The sequence below is a fragment of the Myotis myotis genome, unplaced genomic scaffold, assembly GCF_014108235.1.
Source record: "Myotis myotis isolate mMyoMyo1 unplaced genomic scaffold, mMyoMyo1.p scaffold_m19_p_3, whole genome shotgun sequence".
Classification (NCBI taxonomy): domain Eukaryota; kingdom Metazoa; phylum Chordata; class Mammalia; order Chiroptera; family Vespertilionidae; genus Myotis; species Myotis myotis.
This window is the reverse complement of record NW_023416335.1, coordinates 111,979,489-112,005,327: the sequence shown is the minus strand read 5'-3', so window position 1 is coordinate 112,005,327 and position 25,839 is coordinate 111,979,489. Positions and strand designations below refer to the sequence as shown.

The 25,839-nt window shown below is 40.7% G+C and overlaps 1 protein-coding gene across 1 annotated transcript in view; it reads left to right on the top strand.

Annotated features, from left to right (window-relative positions):
• The window catches only part of B3GLCT (beta 3-glucosyltransferase), a 138,919-nt gene that overhangs the window by 98,621 nt on the left and 14,459 nt on the right, over positions 1-25,839 (top strand). The window contains exons 12-13 of the mRNA XM_036301567.1: positions 2,797-2,896; positions 18,572-18,691. Coding sequence (XP_036157460.1) covers positions 2,797-2,896; positions 18,572-18,691 — 220 coding nt within the window. The remainder of the gene's footprint in view (positions 1-2,796; positions 2,897-18,571; positions 18,692-25,839) is intronic.

The window sequence follows — 25,839 nt, the reverse complement described above, 5'->3', positions numbered from 1 at the left end:
ACCTGTCCAGTTTTCTCAGCATCATTTATTGAAGAGACTGCCTTGACTACATTGTATGCTCTTGCCTCCTTTGTCAAATATTAATTGAGCGTAATTGCATGGGTTAACTTCTGGGTTCTCTGTTCTGTTCCATTGATCTATATGCCTGTTCTTGTGCTATGAGGCTATTTTGAGTACAGTGGCATTGTAGTATAAAACTTGATATCTGGTATTGTGATTCCTCCAACTTTGTTCTTCATTCTCAAGATTGCTGTGGCTATTCAGGGTCTTCCTTAGTTCCAAATAAATTTTTGGAGTATTTATTCTAGATCTATGAAATATTCCATTGGTAATTTAATAGGGATTGTATTGAATGGATAGATTGCTTTGGGTATGGATATTTTAATGATGTTGATTTTACCAGTCCATCAACATGGTATATACTTCCACTTGTTTATAGCTTCCTCTCCTCTATCTCTTTTTTCCATGTCCTATAGTTTTCCAAACACAGGTCTTTTACTTCCTTCGTTAAGTTTATTACTCAGTGTCTTAACTTTTTTTTTTGTATTGGTAAATGGGATTGTTTGTTTAGTTTCTCTTTCTGAGAGGTCATTATTGGTGTATAAAAATGCCATAGAAATGAGGAGCCTGGGAGCAAGGAAGGCGGGCAGGGAGGAGGGAGTGGCCAGGGCGAGTAAGGGAGCAGCCTGGGAGCCTAGACATGAGTGGGAGGCCAGCCATGGTTATGAATTCATCACTGCCACTGTAGAGCACCTGGGTTACACCTTTGGTACCTGAAAAATTAAATTAAATAAATAAAATAAAAAATAAAAATGCCATAGATGTTTGGGTGTTAATTTTGTATCCTATTACATTGCCAAATTCATTTATTAAATCTAGTAGTTTTTTGGTGGAGTCTTTAGTGTTTTCTGTGTACAATATCATGTCATCTGTGAATAATGAGATTTTTACTTCCTCCTTTCTGATTTAGATGCCTTTTATTTTTTCTTTTTGTCTGGTTGCTGTGGCTCGCACTTACAGTACTATGTTGAACAAGAGTGGTGAATGTGGGCATCCTGTCTTTTTCCTGTTATCAGAGAAAATAGTTTTAGTTTTTGCCCATTGAATATGATGTTGGCTATAGGTTTGTCATATATGGCTTTTATTATGTTGAGATATGATCCCTCTATTCCCACTTTGCTGATAGTTGAGATATTGGCCTGTAATTCTCTTTCTTTGTACTGTCTTTATCTGTAAGTAGATACCTTCAGATGCTCTTTGTTCATCTTAATTTTTATCCGGTGTTCCTGCCACACTTCAAGTTTAATTTTCTGGTTCCCCAAACCCATCCTATATAATAAAATCCTAATATGCTAAGTGTCTGACCATTTGTTCGACGTTCGACCCATTGCTATATCTACACTGATCACCTGGGAGCAGATGCTCCAACCTATAGGTTAGCTTGCTGCTGGGGTCTGGTCGATAGGGACATGGGCGATCGGGACTGGGCAAGATGGGCTGGACACGCCCTGGAGCCCTCCTGCGGTCTCTCCCTGGCCCTGGTTGTGTACTGGTGGGGTCCCCCAGCCTGGCCTATGCCCTCTCATAATCTGGGCCCCCTTGGGGGATGTCGGAGAGCTGGGTTTGGCCTGATCCCTGCAGGCCAGGCCGAGGGACCCCCCTGGGCCTATAGTTTATGAATAAAAAAATAAAGTAGTGAATTGATTTTCTAGTTCTATAGAGTCATTTATTTTTATTGTTTTATGGTAATGTCACTCATAATGCCTTGATTAATAAGTACTATTAAAAGTACTATGTAGAATCATATATGCTGTTCCTGTAGTTATCAGTTCTTCTGACAAGGTTAAATGTATTACTGAATTTGTTATTGTCTGTTTTGGAAAAATTACTTGAGATGAATTTTTATTTTAAATCTTGCTTTTTAAACTTCTATTTAGTTTGGCTTTAATAATCAATTATTCATTCATTCTATATTCACTCTTATTTTTAATCCAATTTTATTGTTTATATTTATATTCTACTGTATTCTTAAAGGAATTTGAGGTGGCTTTCAAAAATACATACCATAATGGTTAAAAGTACAGAAAGAGATCATGAATAACAAAAATAATGGTCAAATTGAGTGGTTTAATATTAATTAATATTAGCTTGTTCTCTGGCATGTCACCAAATATTTTGTTGATATGAGAGGCATCTTTCTATTTATCAACTTGGGTTCTCTTCCCGAGCATTTTATTCTTATCATGGCCTCATCATTTTCCAATAACACATTGACATTTATCTCATGGCCCCAAAGCTTATGACTGTCTTAGTGCCTAGACTAGAACCTGCCACAGGATCCAGCATATTAAAACTTGACAGCAAGTACTTACAAAATGAATGAAGATTTAGAAGTCCACTTTTGCACCACTGTTTCCCTATGGTTGTGATACTTAAGGTTCTACCAGTTGCTTCAGAATAAGTATATCGAAGGACAGATGCCAGGCTTTGTAATTTTTTTCTTATTTGTTAGAGTGAAGGTACTAGTCTTATCTCTGCCTCATCTCATCTCTCTTTCTTCATTTCTTAATGTGTGAAATGAATGGCTTAGATTTCACGATTTCTAAAATTTCTCCTGGTTCACAATGCCTGTGAAAATTAGTGAAGCTAATTTTGAAAATTTTAAATTATTAAGGTACATGACAACATTTAAGCCTTTTCTTTTAAAAACTCAAAAACAAAAAAAATGTTTTTAAATGAATTATATATCTTTTAAAGAAAATATTACATTGTAAGTTTTCCTCTTGCCTTTCCTAGGTCATTGTGGAAAGACATTTGCCATTTTGGAAAGATTTTTGAATCACAGCCATGGAAAAATAGCATGGTTAGTCATTGTGGATGATGATACATTAATAAGGTAAGGAGTCATTCTCATCCCAGGATGGCTTCCAATTCTATATATATTCATATTTAGAAACTCTAGTGGGTACTTCTACATCTGGCCAAGATGGGTTAACAGGGACTGAATTTACTCTCACAGATGAAACAACTTCCCAAAGGGACTAAAATATATGAAATGAGAATTTTTAAAATATGTTTTATTGATTTTAAGAGAGAGAGAAGGGGAGAGGGAGAGAGAGAGAAACATTGATGTAGGAGAGAAGCATGGGTCGGTTGCCTCCTGCATGCTCCATGACTGGGATCAAACCCACAACCTGGGTATGTGCTCGGACTGGGAATAGAACTGTAACCTTGAGGTGCACAGGACAATGCTCAACCAAATGAGCCACACTGGCCAAGGCAAAATGAGGATTAAAGCTGAAAGTCTGGGAGACCAAGGCCACTAGAGTTTGTAGGACAGAGCACTGGAGAGGACAGAGCTGCACTAAAAGAGAACACAGGATATATCTCGAGGCACCTCTTAAATACTGATCAACACTGTATGTGAGGAAATTATTGAAGACTGGGGAAAGAATCTACCAAAATGATTAGAAGGAATGATGCCTGACACTCTCACAGGCCTGAGTATATGCCTGTTCACACAAGCTAGCCTGAAATACCCTTGTTCCATGAGTTATTGGGTAGAGCACTTTGAGGGTCTTCCTCTAATATTGGGAAATACTAACCTAAGACTAAGCACTACTCCAGTCCTGCCTGACACATCTTAAAAACAAGATCCTAAAAGACCAAACTGTTTCCAAGTAATGAGCTCATATGTGAGAACAGAACTCGAGGATTTATAGAAGTACCAAAATATCCAGCTCCCAAAAAGATTCACAATGCTTGGCATCCAATCAAAAGTTATCAGGCACACAATGCAGCAGGAAAATTCACCCATAATGAAGAGAAAACTAAGTTGATTAAAACTGTCCCAGAAACGATACACTGGAATTAGTGGTTTTAAAGCTGTCACTCATAAATAGTTATAACTCCATACTTTATGTTCAATAAAGAGACTTGGAAAGTATACATAAGACTGAAGTCGAACTTCTAAAGATGAAAACTACATTGTGTAAGGTGAAAACCCCTAGATAGTATTAACAGTAAATTAGACATCACAGAAGAAAGGTTCACTAATCTTGGGGACACTGTACAGTAACTACCCAAATGAAACACAAAAATAAAAAATAATTTTAAACAAGTGAATAGAGCATCCCTGAGCTGTGGGACAATTCCAGGTGTCCTTGTATATATGTGATTGAAGTCCTCCGAAGAGAAGGGGCACATGACAGATATTTAAAGAAATACTTTCCAAATTTAATGAAAATGCTAAACCCACTGATCCAAGCTCAGTGAACCCGAAGCACAGCTGTCAGCATCAAAGCTGCACATGGCCACCGCCACACTTTGTCCTTGTTGACAGTGTCTCGTGCAGCATTTACTGCATCTGTAACTGCAGCACTCATGCCACCGATCCAGGGCAGTTACTCCACCTGGAAGTTTTGCCAGATCTTCATTTTGTGTTTCTTTTTTTCTTCTCAATATTTACCAGCAATAATATCTAATTACTCAATGATGTCTTAAATGTGTTTTTGAGTTGAACCTTGTCATCTTTTTCTTTTGAAACTCTGACATCATCTTTGATCACCATGAACTCTAACTTTTCTGAAGTCATGAGGCTGAATAATTGCAATATTTAGGGTCAGTCCACTTGGATGGAATTGGAAATTGGTTGGCGTTTGCCACATTGACAGTTTATATGAAAGATGTGATAGTTTTCAGACTCAGCTTATGATTCTCCAGCTTTCAAATGAATGATATTTTGACTATGGAAATAGTAAATGTCATTAGGAAAAGAAATCCAGAGGAGATGCTGTATGTGTTATTTTAACCTCAGGAATTGAAGGTTGAGGGTTTGAAATGATAATTTTGCAATATGCAGGAGGAAGAGAAATACATTAATTTATTTTCTGGTCAAGAAGGAGACATGCATGTGGAGAAGGCTTCTGGAGAAGGCTTTGAGTTTTACAGGGCCTGTTATCAACCAAAGGCTGTGATTTCCTTAGGGACCTTCAATTCCATAACTTAGTGGTGTTTTATAGGTATCCACACACTTATTGGCCTACCCATGCGGAGCTGTTCATTAAACGACTTCCTCAAGACTGTTTCCAGATTAGCTGCCTAGAATGTTTAACTTGTGTGCCAAAAACAAGATTGTTTCCAAAGATCACGTTTTTTTGGCCATTCAGAAATTGCCAAATATCAGAGGCCTTGACCTTCATACAAATATAAACCTGATCAGAAGACTTGTAGATTCTTTCAGCACTGTACTTGTGAGAGATTTTTTTTTCATACATTAAATTTATTTTCTTCACTCTCAGCCTTAGGTCTATGAGCTAGGGAATTTTTGTAAGCAGCATGAGTATGGATTGAAAAGATGACCTCCTCTTCGGCATCTCTATTTTGTTTTCTTAGGATCCCACCATTCTGCCAAAAGAGAAAAAACAAAATACTAGAACTCTAGTGTTTTAAATGTTGGTACCGTCCTGTGAGAACAGACTAAGTAATAAATAATTTAGAGAAACGCTATCACATCTACCTTTTGGAGATGAGATGAATCACAGGCATGAGAAACATTGACATTTATTTAGCCAATTAAGAAAATGTAACCCAGGAGAGGCAGAGCCCAAAGGAGACAAACGCTTGATCTGGAGAGCCATTTCGCAGTTTTGTTTGCGGCCATTCACCTGGGCTCCAGAGGAGGGAGGGTGGTACAGACTGGAGTTGCCTAAGGAGAGTCTGGTTTGTGGCTTGGGAGAGAGATATGGGGGAGCAGTTGCTGAAATCCCTGTACTGGTTCATCCTCTGATACCACAGCAGCCATCTTCCCTGGGCAGTGCAACACCCTCCAAGTAGCAGCCGCCTGGGATTATCTCAAGAATCCCATTCACTCCACCCTGCATCTTAAGTCCTGCTGAGGAGTCAGTGGCATAGGCAGGAAGGGAAAGCCTGGGCAGACTCTGTGGGTGTCAGTGACTGGAATTGGGGCTGGGCCATTTTCCCCACTTTCCCACAAACCAGACTTGTGCTTCCCCTTCATGGGAGACCCTATAGGAACACCCTCCTGGCCTCTGGAAGACTCAACCTCTGGGCTCCAGAAGCCCCAGCCACCCGGCTACAAGACTAGGGGCTCCACCCTGCCAAAGTCAGGGAAAAATCTGAGACAGACTCAGACCTGTGGATCTGGATGGAGGATTACACCCACCATCTTTCCTAAAGTCTAAATAGCACTTCCCCCTCACAGGAGATCCAAAACCGCCCCTTGTGATTCTGCCTTTTAGAGACTAAGCCCTTTCCGTGACTAAGCTTAACAGCCAGCTGGAAGGTGGAGGCAGGTCCCAGGGTGACTTGAGAGGTTTGCTGACTAGCCCTTGTGCCACGTGCTGGTAAAATTGAGTTCTAGAGTGCAGCTTGGCCCTTCTCTTGTTTAGCCAAGGTCAGTATTACAAGCTGTGCATTACATGTAGCCTCAAACAAATTGCCAGGCTAGACATGGACAGCATATGACACTGGAATACACCAGAATTTCTCCAAAGAGACCCCAAACCAATACACCAAGTGACCAGCTTTAGACAATATTGGAGCAGGATTCAACAAGTGTCAAAAACAGCAAATCAAAAGGGAGACTTCAGCAGGCACTAAACTCTGCTGAGGGGAACTCCACTTTTTTATTCTTTTCTTTCTTTTCTCTTTTTTTAAAAAAATATTTTTTTACTGATTTCAGAGGGGAAGAGAGGGAGAGAGAAAGATAGAAACAACAATGATGAGAGAGAATCACTGATTGGCTGCCTCCCGTACACCCTTCCCCCTCCTCCCTACCCCCAACCCTAGGGATTGAGCCCACTACCCAGGCATGTGCCCTAATCGGGAATTGAACTGTGACATCCTGATTCATAGGTTGATGTTCAACTACTGAGTCATACCAGCTGGGATCTTTCCTCTTTTATACATCTTTGTTTTTCTTATTACTTTCATTTTTTAAAAAAATATTTTTTTCTTTTTCCTTTCCTTACTCTATCTATTTGCTGTTTAATTTTCATATTCTTTTCTTCCCATTTCTCTTTTCTTATCCTTTATTATTTTTAAAATTTTCATATTCTTTTTTTCTTTTCCTTTTCTCTTTTTTTTCCATATTATATTTAATTTTTTCTTTTTTCTTATTATTTTAATTGTTGTGCTGTTGTGTGTTTTTTTGTTTTATGTTTAGTTTTGTCAGCAGCTTGTATGCCATGGTAGGGGTTGATACTCACAGCTAGCCTGAGAGTCAGTTCCACCCACAAATGAGCCAGTAGCAATCAAGACCCAATTATAACAGGAGTGCCCACATAACCCACAAAAGGGGCTTTCCTAGAGCACCCAGCACAGGAGATCAAGGAGACTCAGCCACTGTGTTCCACAGGTCACATATTACATAAGGCCACCCCACCAAGACTGGGAATCATAGCAGTTCTATCTAATACAGAGAAACAAACAAAAAGAAACAGCCAACCTGGGGAGACAGCAACAACAACAACAACAACAAACAAACAGGCCCCAAATGAAAGAACAGGAGGAATCTCCAGAAAAATAACTAAATGAAAATAGAGGCAAGCACTTTATCAGAAACAGAGTTCAAATTAGTGTTTTTAAAGATACTCAGTAACATGAAAAAGGACATAGAGACCATGAAAAATAACCAGTCAGAAATGAAGAATACCATATCTGAGATAAAGAATATACTGGAAGGAATACACAGGCTGGATTAAGCAGATGATCAAAGCAGCTATTTGAAAGACAAGCTAGAAACCCCCCCCACAAAAAACAACAACACCCAATCAGAGCAGCAAAAAGAAAAAATAATTTAAAAGAATGAGGATATTTTAGGGAAGTTTTGGACAACATGAAATGTAACAATATGCACAGAAGGAGAAGAAAGTGACCAAGGAATAGAAAACCTGTTTGAAGAAATAATGACAGAAAACTCCCATAATCTGATGAAGGAAAGTCACACAAGTGCAGGAATCACAGAGTCCCAATCTAGATTAACCCAAAGAGACCCATACCAAGACATATAATAATTAAAATGGCCCAGATTAAAGACAAAGACAGAATCTTAAAGGCAGCAAAAGAGAGAAAGTTGCCTAAAAGGGAGTTCCCATAAGGCTGTCAGCTGATTTCTCAACAGAAACACTTCAGACCAGAAGGGATAGGCATGAAGTTTTCAAAGTAATGTAAAGCAAGGACCTGCAACCAAGATTACTATATCCAGCAAGGCTACCATTTAAAATTGAACTTGTAATAAACAGCTTCCCAGAAAAAATAAAAAGTTAAAATTTATTACCACCAAACCAGCATTGCAAGAAGTGTTAAAAGACTGCTTTAAGAAGAAGAAACAGAGAGAAAGAAACAGGTATAAAGAAAAATGACAATAAATGACTACCTATCAATAATAACCTTAAATGTAAATGGAATAAATGTTCCAATAAAAAAAAAATATGGTAGAATGAGTAAGAAAACATACTGTTTATAAGACACTCATCTAAGATCAAAACATTCACACAGGCTAAAAATGAAGGGATAAAAAAAAAGTATTCTATGCAACTGGAAACAGGAAAAAAAATGCTGGGTTAATGATACTTATATTGGACAAAATAGACTTTAAAACAAAAGCCATAAAAATACAAAGATGGTCAGTGCATAATACTAAAGGGATAGATCCAAAAAGAGGATATAACCCTGTTAAACATATATGCACCAAATATGGGAGCAACTAAATGTGTGTGTGTGTGTGTGTGTATATATATATGTATACACACACACACACACACTAGAGGGCATATATATATATATATATATATATATATATATATATATATCTATACTACAGGCCCAGTGCACAAAAATTTGTGCACTTGGTGGGGGAGTCCCTCAGCCTGGCCTGTGCCCTCTCACAGTCTGGGACCCCTCGGGGGATGATCACCTGCTGGCTTAGGCCTGCTCCCCAGGGGATTGGGCCTAAGCTGGCAATCAGACATCCCTCTGGCAGCTCAGCAGCCCTCGGGGGATGTCCACTTGCCAACGGGGATCAGACCTAAGCTGCAGTCAGACATCCTTAGTGCTGCTGAGGAGGCAGGAGAGGCTCCCACGACCACCGCTGTACTGGCAGCCATCAGCCTGGCTTGTGGCTGAGCAGAGCTCCCCCATGTGGGAGCTCACTGACCACCAGAGGGCAGCTCCTGCATTGAGCGTCTGCCCACTGGTGGTCAGTGTGTGTCATAGTGACCAGTCATTCCCAGTCTTTCTGCTGTTAGGGTCAATTTGCATATTACCCTTTTACTATATAGGATAGAGGCCTGGTGCATGTGTGGGGGCCAGCTGGTTTTCCCTGAAGGGTGTCCCGGATCAGGGTGGAGGTCCCGCTTGGGTGCCTGGCCAGCCTGGGTGAGGGGATGATGGCTGTTTGCAGCTGGTCACACCCCCTTCAGGGTGGGGGTCCCCACTGGGGTGCCTGGACAGCCTGGATGAGGGGCTGATGGCTGTTTTGCCTGCACCCCCTTCAGGGTGGGGGTCCCCACTGGGGTGCCTGGCCAGCCTGCATGAGGGGCTGATGGCTGTTTTCAGGCTGGCCACACCCCCTTTAGGGTGGGGGTCCCCACTGGGGTGCCTGACCAGTCTGGATGAGGGGCTGAGGGTTTTCAGGCTGGCCAAGTCTGCCAGTGACTGAAGCTCCCAGCCTCTCCTTTTTTTCTTTTCTTTTTTATTCTGGGATTTATTTACCTTCTATAATTGAAACTTTGTTGTCGCTCCAGCTCTGAGGCCATGGCCTGCTGAAAGCAGGTATCTGGGGTTTGTTTAGCTTCTATAATTGCAACTTTGTTGCTTAGAGTGGAGCTCAGAGCCTGGCCGCAGCAGGGAGGAAGCTTGGCTTCCTTCATCACTGGAGCAAGCAAGCTTCCTGCTCACTTCAGCTGCATGGCTGCCAGCTGCCATCTTTGTTGGCCGCCACCAAATGAGGAGCAGCTGCTGCCTCGACCACCCGAGGAGCAACCGCAGCCCGAGGAGCCACTGCTGCCTGAGGAGCAGCCCTCGCATGACTTGACACCTAGATCTTTCGGTGAGAACAAAAATGGGGAGACAGAGAAACCCCCAAAGGAAAGAAAAGGAAGAATCAAGAGAAAAGCAGCTAAGTTGAAATGGAGTCATACAATATGTCAGAATAAGGGCCATACAGTTCATAAACTGGATGGATGTAAAAATCAACAACTTATATAAGAATCAAGAAGAAATAAAGAGTGATATAGCTGCAATAAAAAACACCATGGAAAGTTTCAACAGTAGATTAGGAGAAGTGGAAGACCGAATTAGTGAATTAGAAGACAGGGATACAAAACGAACCCAACTGAACTGCAATTGGAGAGAAAAATGAAAAGACAGGAAGAGAGCCTACGGGAGCTTTGGAACAACATGAAATGCAGCAACATATGAATAATAGGGGTGCCAAAACAACAGGAAGAGGAACAAGGGTTAGAAAACCTATTTGAAGAAATAATGTCAGAAAACCTCTCTGATGTGGGGAAGAAAAAAGTCACACAAACAGAGAGTCCCAAACTAAGACACTTCGTAATTACGATGGTAAATGTTCAGGACAAAGAGAATCTTAAAGGCTGCAAGAGAGAGACAGAGTTATGTACAAGGGATCTCCCATTAAATTATCAAATCATTTCTCAACAGAAACACATCAGGCCAGAAAACAATGGAAGAAAATTTACAAAGTGATGCAAAGCACGGGTCTGAATCCAAGAGTACTCTATCTAGCAAGGCTATCATTCAAAATTGAAGGGGAAATAAGGAGCTTCACAGACAAAAAAAGGATAAGGGAGTTTGTCTCTACCAAGCCAGCCATGCAAGAAATGCTAAAGGGACTGGTGTAAAAAGAAGAAATAAAAAGGGAAGAAGGAACACAGGCACAAAAATTAAAAATGGCTACAAACAATAAATATCAATAACTTTAAATGTAAATGGACTAAGTGCTCTAATCAAAAGACATCGAGTGACTGAATGGATAACAAAACATGACCCACATGTATGCTGCCTACAAGAGACCCACCTCAGAACAAAGGACTCACACAGACTGAAAGTGAAGGGATGGAAAAATATATTCCAGGGAAATGGAAATGAAAAAAAAGCTGGGGTAGCAATACTTAAATCTGATAAAATAATCTCAAAGTGAAAGCTATAACAAGAGATAAGAAAGGCCACTTCATTATACTAAAGGGATCAATAGAACAAAAGGATATAACCCTGGTAAATATATATGCACCCAATGCAGGAGCACCCAAATACATAAAAAAAACTCTTGGAAGATATTAAGGGAGAGATTGACAGCAATACAATCATAGTAAGGGACTTTAATACCCCACTGCCTTCACTGGATAAATCCTCTAGACAAAAATCAGCAAAGAAACAGCAATCATAAATGACTTACTAGATCAGATGGACTTAATTGACATCTTTCGAACATTTCACCCCAAACGAAGGAATATACGTTCTTCTCAAGTGCACATGGGACATTTTCAATTATAGACGACATTTTGGGTCACAGGCAAAGTCTCTCCAAATTCAAGAAGATTGAAATCATACCAAGCATCTTCTCAGACCTCCATGGCATAATATTAGAAATAAACTACAACAAAACAACCAAAAAAATTAAAACACTTGAAAGCCGAATAGCATGCTATTAGACAATGATTGGGTTACCAAAGAGATCAAAGAAGAAATTAAAAACATCTATGGGATTTGAAAGTAGTCCTGAGAGGGAAGTTCATAGCTCTACAGGCCTACCTCAAAAAACATGAAAAGCTTCACAGGGGAGTTTTACCAAACATTCAAAGAAGAACTAAAACCTATCCTCCTCAGACTTTTCAAAAAATTCAAGAGGAAGGAACACTTCCAAACTCATTTTATGAAGCCAGCATTACCCTAATACTAAAACCAGATAAAGACAACACAATGAAAGAGAATTACAGGCCAATATCCTTCATGAACATAGATTACAAAATCCTTAACAAAATTCTAGCAAATCAGATCCAGCATTACATCAAAAGGATCATACACCATGACCAAGTAGGATTTACCCTGGGGATGCAAGGATGGTACAATATCCACAAATCAATAAATGTGATACATCACATAAACAAATTGAGAGATAAAAATCACATAGTCATATCAATTGATGCAGAAAAAGCATTTGACAAAATCCAACACCCTTTCTTGATAAAAAAAAAAACCCTCAGCAAAATGGGAATAGAAGGATCATACCTCAACATAATAAAAGCATTATATGACAAACCTACAGCCAACCATACTCAATGGGCAAAAACTAACACCATTTCACCTAAGAACAGGAATGAGACAGAGATGCCCACTTTCACCACTCCTGTTTGACATAATACTGGAAGTGCTAGCCATAGCAATTAGACAAGAATAAGAAAAAAAAGGGGTCCATATTGGAAAAGAAGAGGTAAAACTGTCATTATTTGCACATGACATGATACTGTACATAGAAAACCCTAAAGACTCCATCAAAAAATTATTAGACTTAATAAATGAATTCGGCAATGTAGCAGGATACAAAATTAACGACAAGAAATCTATGGCATTTCTATATACCAATAGTGAACTTACAGAAAGATTTAAAAAACAATACCATTTAGCATCGCACCAAAAAATTTCAGATACCTAGGCATAAACTTAACTAAGGAGGTAAAAGACCTATATGCGAAAACTACAGGACACTGAAAAAAGAGATAGAGGAAGACATAAACAGATGGAAGAACATACCATGTTCATGGATTGGTAGAATCAACATTATTAAAATGTCCATGCTATCCAAAGCAATCTATAGATTCAATGCACTCCCCATTAAAATACCAACAGCATATTTCACAGACCTAGAACAAACGCTCCAAAAATTTATCTGGAATAAACAAAAAAAGACCCTGAATAGCTGCAGTAATCCTGAGAAAGAAGAACAAAGTAGGAGGGATCTCAATACCAGATATCAAGCTGTATTACAAAGCCACCATTCTCCAAACTGCCTGATACTGGCACAAGAAAAGACATATAGACAAATGGAATGGAATAGAGAACCCAGAAATCGACCCAAACCATTATGCTCAATTAATATTTGGCAAAGAATGCAAGAACATACAATGAAGTCAAGACAGTCTCTTCAATAAATGGTGTTTGGAAAATTGGAGAGATACATGCTAAAAAAAAAAAAAAAAAAAAAAAAGAAAAGAAACTAGACCACCAACTTACACCATACACAAAAATAAACTCAAAATGGATAAAGGACTTAAATGTAAGACGGGAAACCTTAAAAACGCTGGAGGAATCATTGGCAGCAAAATCTCAGACATATGTCATATCAATATCTTCACCAATACAACTCCAAGGGCAATGGAAACTAAAGAGAAAATGAACAAATGGGACTACATCAAAATAAAAAGCTTCTGCACAGCAAAAGAAACCATCAACAAATCAAGAAAGCCCACTGCTTGGGAGAACATATTTGCCAATGTTATCACCGACAAGGGTTTAATCTCCAACATTTACAGGGAACTCATACAACTTAACAAAAGGAAGATAAACAACCCAATCAAAAAAATGGTCAACGGACCTAAAAATACTTTTCGAAAGAGGACATAAGGAAGGCTAAGATACATACGAAAACATGCTCAAAGTCACTAATGTTCTGAGAGATGCAAATGAAAACATCAGTGTGGTACCATCTGACACTTGTCAGAATGGCTATCATCAACAAATCAACAAAAGACAAGTGCTGGCGAGGATGTGGAGAAAAAGGAACGCTAGCGCACTGCTGGTGGGAATGCAGACTGGTGTAGCCGTTATGGAGATCAGTATGGAGTTTCCTCAAAAAACTAAAAATGGAACTCCCATTTGACCCAGTGATCCCACTTCTAGGAATATATCCCAGGAAACTAGAAATACCACTCAGAAAGGACGTATGCACCCCATATTCATAACAGCACAATTTACCATAGCTATGATTTGGAAACAGCCTAAGTGCCCATCAGCATATGAGTGGATTAGAAAACTGTGGTACATCTACACAATGGAATACTATGCTGCTATAAAAAGGAAGAAATTCCTACCATTTGCAACAGCACATGGATAGAGCTGGAGAACATTATGCTAAGTGAAATAAGCCAGTCAGAGAAAGATAAATATCACATGATCTCACTCATTTGTGGAATATAATGAACAACATAAACTGATGAACAAAAACAGATCCAGAGACAGAGAAGCATCTATCAGACTGTCAAACCTCAGAGGGAAGGTAGGGGAAGGTGGGGGTAAGAGGGAGAGATCAACCAAAGTACTTGTATGCCTGCATATAAGCCTATCCAATGGACACAGACACCAGGAGGGTGAGGGCATGTTGGAGGGTGGGGGGCAATGGGGGCATAAGGACACATATGTAATACCTTAATCAATAAAGAGAGAAACAATATATAAAAAAATAAAATAGCTAATTTCTAAAAAAAAAGGAAGTATAAACATCACATTACCATATTAATAGATGTAGAAAAAACCTTTGATAAAATCTAGCACCCATTTAGTATAAAAACTCTCACCAAAGTTGGAATAGAGTTGTGGTTCTCAACCTTCTGGCTCTTTAAATACAGTTCCTCATGTTGTGACCCAACCATAAAATTATTTTCGTTGCTACTTCATACCTGTAATGTTGCTACTGTTATGAATCATAATGTAAATATCTGATATGCAGGATAGTCTTAGGCAACCCCTGTGAAAGGGTCTTTCGACTACCAAAGGGGTCGCGACCCACAGGTTGAGAACCGCTGGAATAGAGGAATCATACCTCAACCTAATAAGACCATATATGAAAAACCTACAGCCAACATCATACTCAGTGTGCAAAAACTAAGTGTTTCCCTTAAGATCAGGAGCAAGACAGGGATGTCTACTTTCACCACTCTTATTTAGCATAATACCCGAAGTCCTAGCCACAGCGATCAGTCAAAATCAAGAAAAAATTAGAGGCAACCAAATTGGAAATGAGGAAATAAAACTGTCATTATATGCAGACGATGTGATATTGTACTTAGAAAATCCTAAAGACTCCACCAAAAAACTACTAGATCCAATGAAAGAATTCAGCAAAGTAGCAGGATGCAATGTTAATGTTCATAAATCAATGGCATTTTTATACACCAATAATAAACTATCAGAATAATAAACTAAGAAAACAATCCCATTAACTGTTCCACCAAAAATATAAGTTACCTAGGAATAAACTTAACTGAGGAAGTAAAAGGCCTGTACTCAGAAAACTGTAGGATATTGAAGAAAGAAATAGAGGAAGACACAAACAAGTACAAGTATATACCGTGTTCATGGATTGGAAGAATTAACATCATTAAAATATCAGTATTACCCAAAGCAATTTATAGATTCAATGCAATTCCTATTAAAATACCATTGAATGGGGCAATGAGGTCCTGGCGGGGGATGGAGGCAGGTTGGATGGGGTCAATGAGGGGAAAAAGGAGACATATGTAATACTTTCAACAATAAAGAATTATAAAAAATAAATGAAGAAAGAAAGAAAAGAAAATGCCATTGTCATATTTCACAGATTTAGAATAAATATTCCAAAAATTTAGAACCAAAAAGGACCCAAAATGGCCTCAGCAATCTTGAGAAAGGAGAACAAAGTTGGAAATATCGCAATACCGGATATCAAAGTATACTACAAGACCATTTTAATCAAAACAGCCTGGTATGGCACAAGAACAGGCATATAGATTAATGGAACAGAACAGAGAGCCCAGAAAACTCATGGCTTTATGGTCATTAATATCTGACAAAGGTAGGCAAGAGTGTACAATGGACTAAATACAGTCCCTTCAATAAGTGGTGTTGGGAAAATTGGATAGGTAAATTTTTAAAAAAAGTAGGCCATAAACTTAAACCATATACAAGAATAAACTCAAAATGGATAAAAGAGTTAAATGTAAGTCATTAAATCCTTAAAATCCTAGAAGAAAATATAGGCAGTAAAATCTGAGACATCCTTTGGAGCAACATTTTTGCCTATACATCTTTTCAAGGAGGACTTACAGATGGCCAATGGACATATGAATAAATGCTAAATGTCCCTAGTCATCAGAGAGATGCAAACTAAAACTGTAATGAAGTATCTCTGCACACCTGTCAGAATGGCTATGGTAAATAAGTCAACAAACAAGTGCTGGCGAGGATGTGGAGAAAAGGGAACCACAGTGCTCTGTTGGAGGCAATGCAGTTCCATGCAGCCACTGTGGAAAACAGTGTGGAGTTTCCTTTAAAAAATTGCCTTTTGACCCATCGATCCCACTTCTGGGAATATATCCTAAGAATCCTGAAACACCAGTAAGAAAGAATATATGCACCCCTGTGATCACTGCAGTGCTATTTTACAATAGCTAAGATCTGTTAACAGCTCAAGTGCCCATCAGTAGTTGAGTGGACAAGAAAGCTGTGGTGTATTTAAACACTGGAATACTACATAGCCGTGAATAAGAAGGAACTCTTACCTTTGAGACAGCATAGATGGACTTGGAGATTATTGTGCTAAGTGAAATAAGCCAGTCAAAGACAAATACATGATTTCACTTATATATGGAATCTAATGAGCAAAATAAACTGATGAAAAGGCATGGAACATTGGAACAGACAGGTATGTCAGAGGGGAAGGGGGTGGGAGGGATTGGATAAAAGAAGGTGAAGAGATTAGCCAAAGAAGATATATGCATAGCCCATGGTCACAGACAACAGTGTGGTGAAGTCCAGGGCAGGCGGGGGTAGGGGCTGGGAGGAGTTGTGCAAAGAGGGGGAAAATGGGGGACATCTGTCATAATATCAACAATAAAAATAAATTTAAAAAATAAAAAATATATTATTGGATTAAAAAAAAGAAAATGTAATCCAAAGTTATTCACCAAGGAACACTGACTAATGTCATGAGGGAACCTGGATTGGGTGGTGTGGAAGCTCTAGTTTAGAAGAAAGAGTGGAAGGACTTCACAAGGCATTTGTAAGTGGTATAAGTTCTCACCACATGGAAAAACTGGTTTTTCTTAACATCAACCTTTGTGTCACCTTAAAAAGTTATTTCTAGATTTTATTTTCTTGTGAAATCTTTTTTCATCCTTACAATAACTACAGTTGCAGGCATTTTTCTGACCAGCCCTTGAATCTTTTTGCGCTTTGTAAGCTGTCATTATTGACACATGATGAATAAGTATCAGAGTCAGAGATATAAACAAATAGACATGAAAAAATCACAGACTAGGGCACCTTACTCAAGGGAAACCCAAGCTGTGCATCATAATTGGAGTGTTTCCTGGAAATCCTGCTCACCCAAGTTACCTTCCTCACCTGCCAGATATGCTAATATGCATCTCATTTATTCCTCAAAAGTTCCTTTTTTGGCCATCAAGAATGAAAAAACCCTGCCTGGCCAGGTAGCTCAGTTGGTTAGAGTGATTCAATCCCCAGTCAGGGCACATACAAGAATCAACCAATAAATGCATGAATAAGTAGAAAAACAAATTGTTGGTGTTTCTCTCTCTCTCTCTCTCTCTCTCTCTCTCTCTCTCTCTCTCTCTCTCTCCTTCCTCCCCCCCCTTACCTCTCTCTCTAAAATGAATTTAAAAAATACAGCAAGTACATCTGAGGAGCTGTGATGATTAGTTCACACTCCCTGGGAAACAGGATGGGTAAAAGTGAGTTATACAGTACACTTGCTATATCACCTTCTTCATAAATCAGCCACCCAACCTGTGCTGCCAGGGGCTTATTAAAACTGGGGGGTAAGGCTTGTATTTCTCATTTTCCTGTTTTCAATAACGTTCAGTGTTCAATTCTTTTTTTTCTTATTAAAAATTAATTTCTTCTGTAAATCACTTGAATTTCATGTCTGAATAATTTCAGTATTATATTCTCTAATGTAACCAGTGGGTGTAAGAACCATAAAAATATTTACATAGCAGCACAATTTACAATAGCTAAGACTTGGAAACAGCCTAAGTGCCCATCAGCAGATGAGTGGATTAGAAAACTGTGGTACATCTACACGATGGAATACTATGCTGCTGTAAAAAGGAAGGAACTCCTACCATTTGCAACAGCATGGATGGAGCTGGAGAGCATTATGCTAAGTGAAATAAGTCAGTCAGAGAAAGATAAATATCACATGATCTCATTTGCGGATCATAATGAACAACATAAACTGATGAACAAAAATGGATCCAGAGACAGAGAAGCATTGATCAGATGCTCAAACCTCAGAGGAAAGGTAAGGGAGGGTGAGGGGAAGGGGGAGAGATCAACCAAAAGACTTGTATGCATGCATATATAAGCATAACCAATGGACAGAGACAGCACGGGGGTGAGGGCATGTACGGGAGTGGGGGGGGCGGTCAATGGGGGAGATGGACACATATTTAATATCTTAATAAATAAAATATAATAAAATATTTACTGAATTAAATAGTCATTGCTTATTTTCCCTTTGGAATCCTAGCATCTCCAGGCTCCAGCACTTGCTTAGCTGCTACGAGTCGGCTGAACCAGTGTTCCTGGGAGAGCGCTATGGCTACGGTCTGGGCACTGGCGGCTACAGCTACATCACGGGAGGAGGAGGGTAACTATGAGCATGGCTTTCTGCTAATTCTCTCCACATTACACTTCTGTTTCTGGATGCAGGGCTGGGTCTTCTGGTGGTGCTCTCTAAGCTCTGTAAATGGTAGCTGGAAGTGAACATCAATTTGTTAACCATAGTAAGGAATATTTTGTATCTTGAAGAGACAATATAAAAATGTTTGTCAAGGTATTTGGTAGAAATGTCCCTGTAGTAATGCTTGCTTCTGGGTAGCCAGTTAGTTTTGATTGTCTGTTTAAATGGAAAAATAATTGGATATAGATTTTATTTTATTTTCAGAAAACAAGTCATCAGATTTTTAAATGATCTAGTTCTGACAAATCATATTTGGGAAAAGAGTAGTGTAGAAGTTTAGACTTAAGCAATTAAGTGATGTTTGTATAGGATTTATAGGTTTCAAGTAACAGTTAAAATCAAAGGGTGGGAGTTGTTTTCTAAGATTTTTATTGACTTTTAGAGAGAGAGGAAGAGAAACATCAATGTATCAATGGGACACTGAGACATTGATCAGCTGCCTCCCTCCCACATGCCCTCACCGGGGCTTGAGGCTGAAACCCAGGCACATCCCCTGACCAGAAACTGAACCGGCAACTGCCCCTGTACCTTAGTTATTAAGTACTAGAGGCCTGGTGCATGGATTCGTGCACATTGAAAGGAAATTAATTTGAATAAATATTTTAGAGGCTGGGGAGGGACCGCGGGAGGTTGGCTGACTGGGGAGAGACCGCGTGAGGGCTCCAGGGCATTTCTGGCCCATCTCGCCCAGTCCTGACGCTGGACCCCAGCAGCAAGCTAACCTACCAGTTGGAGCAATTGCCCCCTGGTGGTTAGTGTGCATAATAGCGACTGGTCGAACGGTCGAAGGAATGGTTGGACACTTAGCATATTAGGCTTTTATTATATAGGATAGTAATTTAAACTCATCTAAAAGGAGTTTGTTGAATGACCATTATATTTTGGGTAAAATTCTAGGCACTGGATTATAAACTTCTGAAAGGCTAGGACTTTATATTTTTACTTTGCAGTCCCCAAGATAAGAACAGTTCCTACTATAGCAGTGGTTCTCAACCTTCTGGCCCTTTAAATACAGTTCCTCATGTTGTGACCCAACCATAAAATTATTTTCGTTGCTACTTCATAACTGTAATGTTGCTACTGTTATGAATCGTAATGTAAATATCTGATATGCAGGATGGTCTTAGGCGACCCCTGTGAAAGGGTCGTTTGACCCCCAAAGGGGTCGCGACCCACAGGTTGAGAACCGCTGTACTATAGGGTCTCAAGAATCATATCCAAGTGTTTCACTTTGGTCTATCTGATTCAGTTGTGTATGCAACATGGTCATGGGGGTGGCTGTTTCACAGTGATAACCAAGCCTGGGCAGGTCTTTGTTCAGCAGTGGCATGCATCTACCTAAGGTCATGAGCAACAGGAGATAGGGTCCACACAGGCCTTTGAAAAGAGGTTAAAAGGTAAGGCCGAGTACTGACCCTTTCATTTAAAAAAAATGTTCAAGCTTTTTATAGCCTTATGGTAAAGCGTTTAGTTTTCTGGGTGAAGTGTTGGAGCCAGTTAAGGCATAGTACCTATTAAGCCAGAACTCTCCACTTTTGAAAGGGGCCCTGGTGTTTGTATATGGGTTTATATATTTTGTAGCACAATGGTTTTAATAGACTTTTAAGCTAGAAGTGACTTTTTGTGTGCTTCCTGCAAGCAGACTCTTTAAAAATATCCTATATAATAAAACCTTAATATGCAAATCGACCGAATGGCAGAATGACTGGTCACTGTGATGCACACTGACCACTAGGGGGCAGATGCTCAACACAGGAGCTGCCCACAGCCCACAGGCCCCAGCTGGTGGTGGCAGCGGGGGGGCGGGGCTGGCGAGCTGGTGGCACCAGGTCAGCCAAGGTGGGTGTCAGCGGAGGCCCGCCAATCACCCCGCCTGTTGCCCCGCAGATTGGCCCTGATCATTGGCCAGGCCTAGGGATCCTACCCATGCACAAATTTTGTGCACCGGGCCTCTAGTATGTATGTATGTATGTGTGTGTATATACATATATATATATACACACACACATACATACATACATACATATACATACACACACACACATACATACATATATTATTGATTTCAGAGAGGAAGGGAAAGGGAGAGAAAGATAGAAACATCAGTGATGAGAGGGAATCATTGATCAGCTGCCTCCTGCATGCCACCCACTAGGGATTGAGCCTGCAACCAGGGATGTGCCCTGACCGGGAATCAAATCATGACTCCAGGTTCATAGATTGACACTAAACTACTGAGTGACAGTGGCTGGGCTCTGTAAGCAGACTCTTTTGTTGTCTTCCTGGCCTATTGGATTTTCCTGTTATTTCTGAGACGGGTACTAGAGGCCTTTTGAAGCTGGGTATTATCTTAACTACCCACATTGCCTTTTACTGTTCCAGTTAATTAGTCATTCATTCAGTCAAAAAGCCAGTGTGTGACAGGTGAGTGCCAGCTTCCAGTACACTGCTGGATTGGCCTGGGCATCCACTGCTAACCCATTAAGGTGGCACCTTTAGTCTCCTACATGTTGAACTTTTACCTTGCTACTGTCTTTTCTGACACCTCCAGTTTTCCCATCTTAAAACTTCTTCCTGCCACCACACCATCTCCCTTCTTCCCTTGAAAACATCTTAAGAATTCACTCCTCTCACTCTTCCACTTCCTTGGTCCCACTGCCGCCACACCTTAATCTGATTTGGGGCCAGATTAAGCCTAGCCTTCTGCCTAAACTACCTCATCAGTGTGATCCATACAGACAAATCCATTCTAGTCTTCATCTTCTTTAACCTCTGAGCAGCCTTTGATGAAGTTGACCGTTTCTCTTACTCTCTGGAGCGCCCTCCTATTGTTGTGTATTTCTGTTTTTGCTCATTCCTTCTCAGTTCCTGTTATCTAGTCTGTAAATGTCTGTTTTCCAGTCATCTTTTCTAGTCTTTCTTCTCTTCTCACTCTCTCACTGATCTCACCCATCCCCATGGCTGGGTGCCGAGTACACCTTAACTTCTATCCCTAGACTGGAACTCTGTTTTGACCTCCTGATTCAAATGTCCACTTACCAAAGGACTTCTCCCCTGGGATGATTAATGGCCACATAAACTCAGCACCTCCCATACTGACCTCTTTGTTTCTGACTTGAGCCTCTGGTTTTCTGTCTTTCCAGTGGTCCTCCCTTTCCAGGTAAGACATCAATGTATGCTGGTTCCTACCCCAGAAATTTGTGAGTCAGCTCTTACCCTTCCTCTTTATTCCCCACTCCCCTGCAATCGACTGGATTGCTAAATCATGTGGATTTTATCTCCTAAATATCTCTTATGTCAATACTTCTCTTGGTACCTCCACAGTTCTAATCTAGTTCACCATCATCTCCTGTGTGGTGGGTTCTGCAGCAGCCTCCTGGTCTCCCTACTTCTCCATGAAGTTGTCCACAATGTAGTCAGAGAGAGACCTTTCTCAAGACCCTTTCTCAAAGCCCTCTCCTACTCAGAGGCCTTTACTGGCTTCCCATTGTTTTGGTTTTTCCCCAAGAGTATGAACCCTTTTATTCTTTTGGCCTTTTTTTAAATATGTTTTTTATTGTTGATAGTATTACAGATGTCTCCCATCTTCCCGCCCCCCCCCCACCCCCATTCTTTACCCCCTTTCTGCCAGTTCCTACCCACGCCCCTGGGTCTTCACTACCCTACTGCCAGTGCCATGGGTTATACATATCCTATATAATAAAGAGGTAATATGCAAATTGACCACCACTCCAACACATAAGATGGCCGCCCTCATGTGGTCAAAGATGGCCAGCAGGGGAGGGCAGTTGTAGGCGATAAGGCCAGCAGGGGAGGGCAGTTGGGAGGGACCAGGCCTTCAGGGGAGGGCAGTTAGGGGTGACCGGGCCAGCAGGGGAGGACAGTTAGGCGTCAATCAGGCTGGCAGGGGAGTGGTTAGGGGGTGATCAGGCTCACAGGCAGAAGCGGTTAGGGGCAATCAGGCAGGCAGGCAGGCGAGTGGTTAGGAGCCAGCAGTCCTGGATTGTGAGAGGGATGTCTGACTGCTCTTGAGGGGTCCCAGATTGGAGAGGGTGTACGCTGGGCTGAGGGACACCTCCCCCCCCCCCCCCCGCACGAATTTTGTGCACTGGGCCTCTAGTCTATATATATAAAAGCCTAAGTGACCATTATGACTGGATGACTGGATGACCAGCCGGTAGCTGTGACGTGCACTGACCACCAGGGGCAGACGCTCAATGCAGGAGCTTTCCCCTGGTGGTCAGTGTGCTCTCACAGCCAACCTCCCGTGGCTGGCCAACCTCCCATGGCTGACCAACCTCCCACAGTCCCTCCCCCCGGCTGGCGGCCCTGATCAGCCCCAATCAGGACTAGGTGAGATGGCCCCAATTGGCCCCAATTGCCGGCCAGGCCGAGGGACCCCACCCATGCATGAATTCGTACACTGGGCCTCTAGTAAGTATATAAGTTCTTTGGTTTACCTCTCCAAACTTTTGGCCTTTTAAGACTAGGAGATAATCATTCAGATTTCAACAAGAGAGGCCTCATTTAATCACCCTGAGTTTGCCTAATCCACAGCCACCCAGGTCTCCTGAGGCCACTGCCTTGGGGCCAGAGTCTTTGGCAGGTCTTTTCATTCACCCTCCTGCTCTTAGGCCATTGTCCCTAAAAGCTGCCACAGTTTGCTCCCTGCCTTTGAAGTATGCCTTTCTCTACGAATTAGTCCATCTGGGCTTCATATCATCCATTTCTTCAAAAATTCCTTAGGTTAATGTGGTTATTTTTTCTTGTGGTTACCAAGGGAGTCTTTTGCATCCTTTTATAACTCCCAGTGCCTCCACATTCCACATAAAGGCTACCAGCCCTCTCATGATTTTGGCAAATGCCCCATTCATCTATACCCTGGAGCTTAAAGGATTCATGCTGAATTTATCTCAGTTCCTCAGAGGCCTAGTTTTCCCCTTATGTGGCATCTGCTGGTCTCTACATAGCATTGTTCTGCCACCTCAACTTTCTGCTTCTGTCACCTGGCTAATCCTTTATTTTTATAGAGTGGAAGGGAGTGGAGAGGGGAAGAGAAAGAGAAACATCGATGTGAGGGAAACACATCAACCAGTTGCCTCCTGCACACACCCCAAGCGATGAGCCCTTACCTGGGAATTGAACCTGTGTTCAACCTTCAGTTCAAGGGTCGATGCTCTAACCACTTACCAACACTGGCCAGGGCTCCTTTTCATTCTTTTGGACTCAATATAGTCATTTATTTATTCCTGGGAGCCTTCAGCCTCCTTTAGCCTCTCAAATCTGTGTTGATGCCTTTCTAATGTCATATGTGGAAACCATTATTTAAATGCCTAGTTACTTTTCTGTTTTCTGCCTAAATTAAGAATTATTTGAAGGCAGTGCTGGTGTCTTGTTTCCTAGCATAGGACTCATTTTTTTCATAAGATGCAATGAATAACTGAATAAACAAATGTAGATCACTGAGCACTGATCTTTACATAACTAACGTTGGCCAGTGTACTATTCTGTTGTTAATAGCACTTTTACTAGTACAAAGATGCAGAAACATTCTTCATGAGATTGTCTCATGTCAACCTTTGATAAAATCGGCAGACTCAATGTTGAATCTGTTTTCTAGTATTGCTTAGACCAGCGTTTCTCAACCTGTGGGTCGCGACCCCTTTGGGGGTCGAACGACCCTTTCACAGGGGTCGCCTAAGACCATCGGAAAACACATATATAATTACATATTGTTTTTGTGATTAATCACTATGCTTTAATTATGTTCAATTTGTAACAATGAAAATACATCCTGCATATCAGATATTTACATTACGATTCATAACAGTAGCAAAATTACAGTTATGAAGTAGCAACGGAAATAATTTTATGGTTGGGGGTCACCACAACATGAGGAACTGTATTAAAGGGTCACGGCATTAGGAAGGTTGAGAACCACTGGCTTAGACTTTTCCAATGGTCTAGTTGAAAAACCAACATCTATCTTCCTTCCTCCCTCCCTCCCTCCCTCCCTCCATCCCTCTCTCCCTCCCTCCCTCCCTCCCTTTCTCCCTTCCTTCCTTCCTTCCTTCCTTCCTTCCTTCCTTCCTCTCTCTCTCTCTTTCTCTCTCTCTCTCTCTTTCTTTCTTTTTCCCTCCCTCCCTCCCTCCCTCCCTCCCTCCCTCCCTCCCTCCCTCTCTTCCTTCCTTTTCTTTCTTCAACAGTAAGTCAGGATCAATTAATGGCTTATAAAACCAAAACTTTAAAATAATTAAATTTAGAATGGAATAGAATAAACTAGGAATATTATAGTGTATCACATGTAGTTAAGGGCAAGTATTGTTTTGTGAAATTTTTGTTTCCGTTTTATACACACACACACAAATGTTTCAATATCGGATGTGTTTCTTGTTTTCTCACTGTGGTTTACAGTCAAGTAAGTTTTTGAAAATTACTGTCTGAAACCATCCTGCTAAACTGGTCAGAGCTGAGTCAGGAGGAGGGTGTCACGTTTCTGAGGTGCTTTATCTTTTTTTAAAATTTTTATTGAGTTTGTTGGGGTGACACTGATGAACAAAGTTCTACAGGTTTCACATGCATAATTCTACAACGTATCATCTATATATCGTATTGTGCGTTCAAGTCAAGGCTCTATCCATCACTATTTATCCCCTGTTTACTCTCCTCCAGTTCCCCCCGCCTGAGGCACTTTTTTTCAGTGTGTGTTTTTGACTTTCTGGTATGCCCTGGGGCAGTTCCCTGTCTCCTATTTCAGTTTTTCTTATTATTTTTTAAATATATTTTTAATTATTTTTAGAGTAAGAGGTAGGGAGAGGGAGAGAGAGAAAGAAACATTAATAATGAGATAGAATCATCGGTTGGCTGCCTCCTGCATGCTCTGTACTGGGAATCAAGCCCACAACCTGGGCATGTGCCCCGACCAGGAATTGAACTGGTGACTTCTTGATTCATGGGTCAACGCTCAACCACTAAGCCACACCAGCTGGGCAGTTTTTCTTATTTTAAATTAATATGTTGTATGGTAAAGGAAATCACATTATTAGTCTTATTGC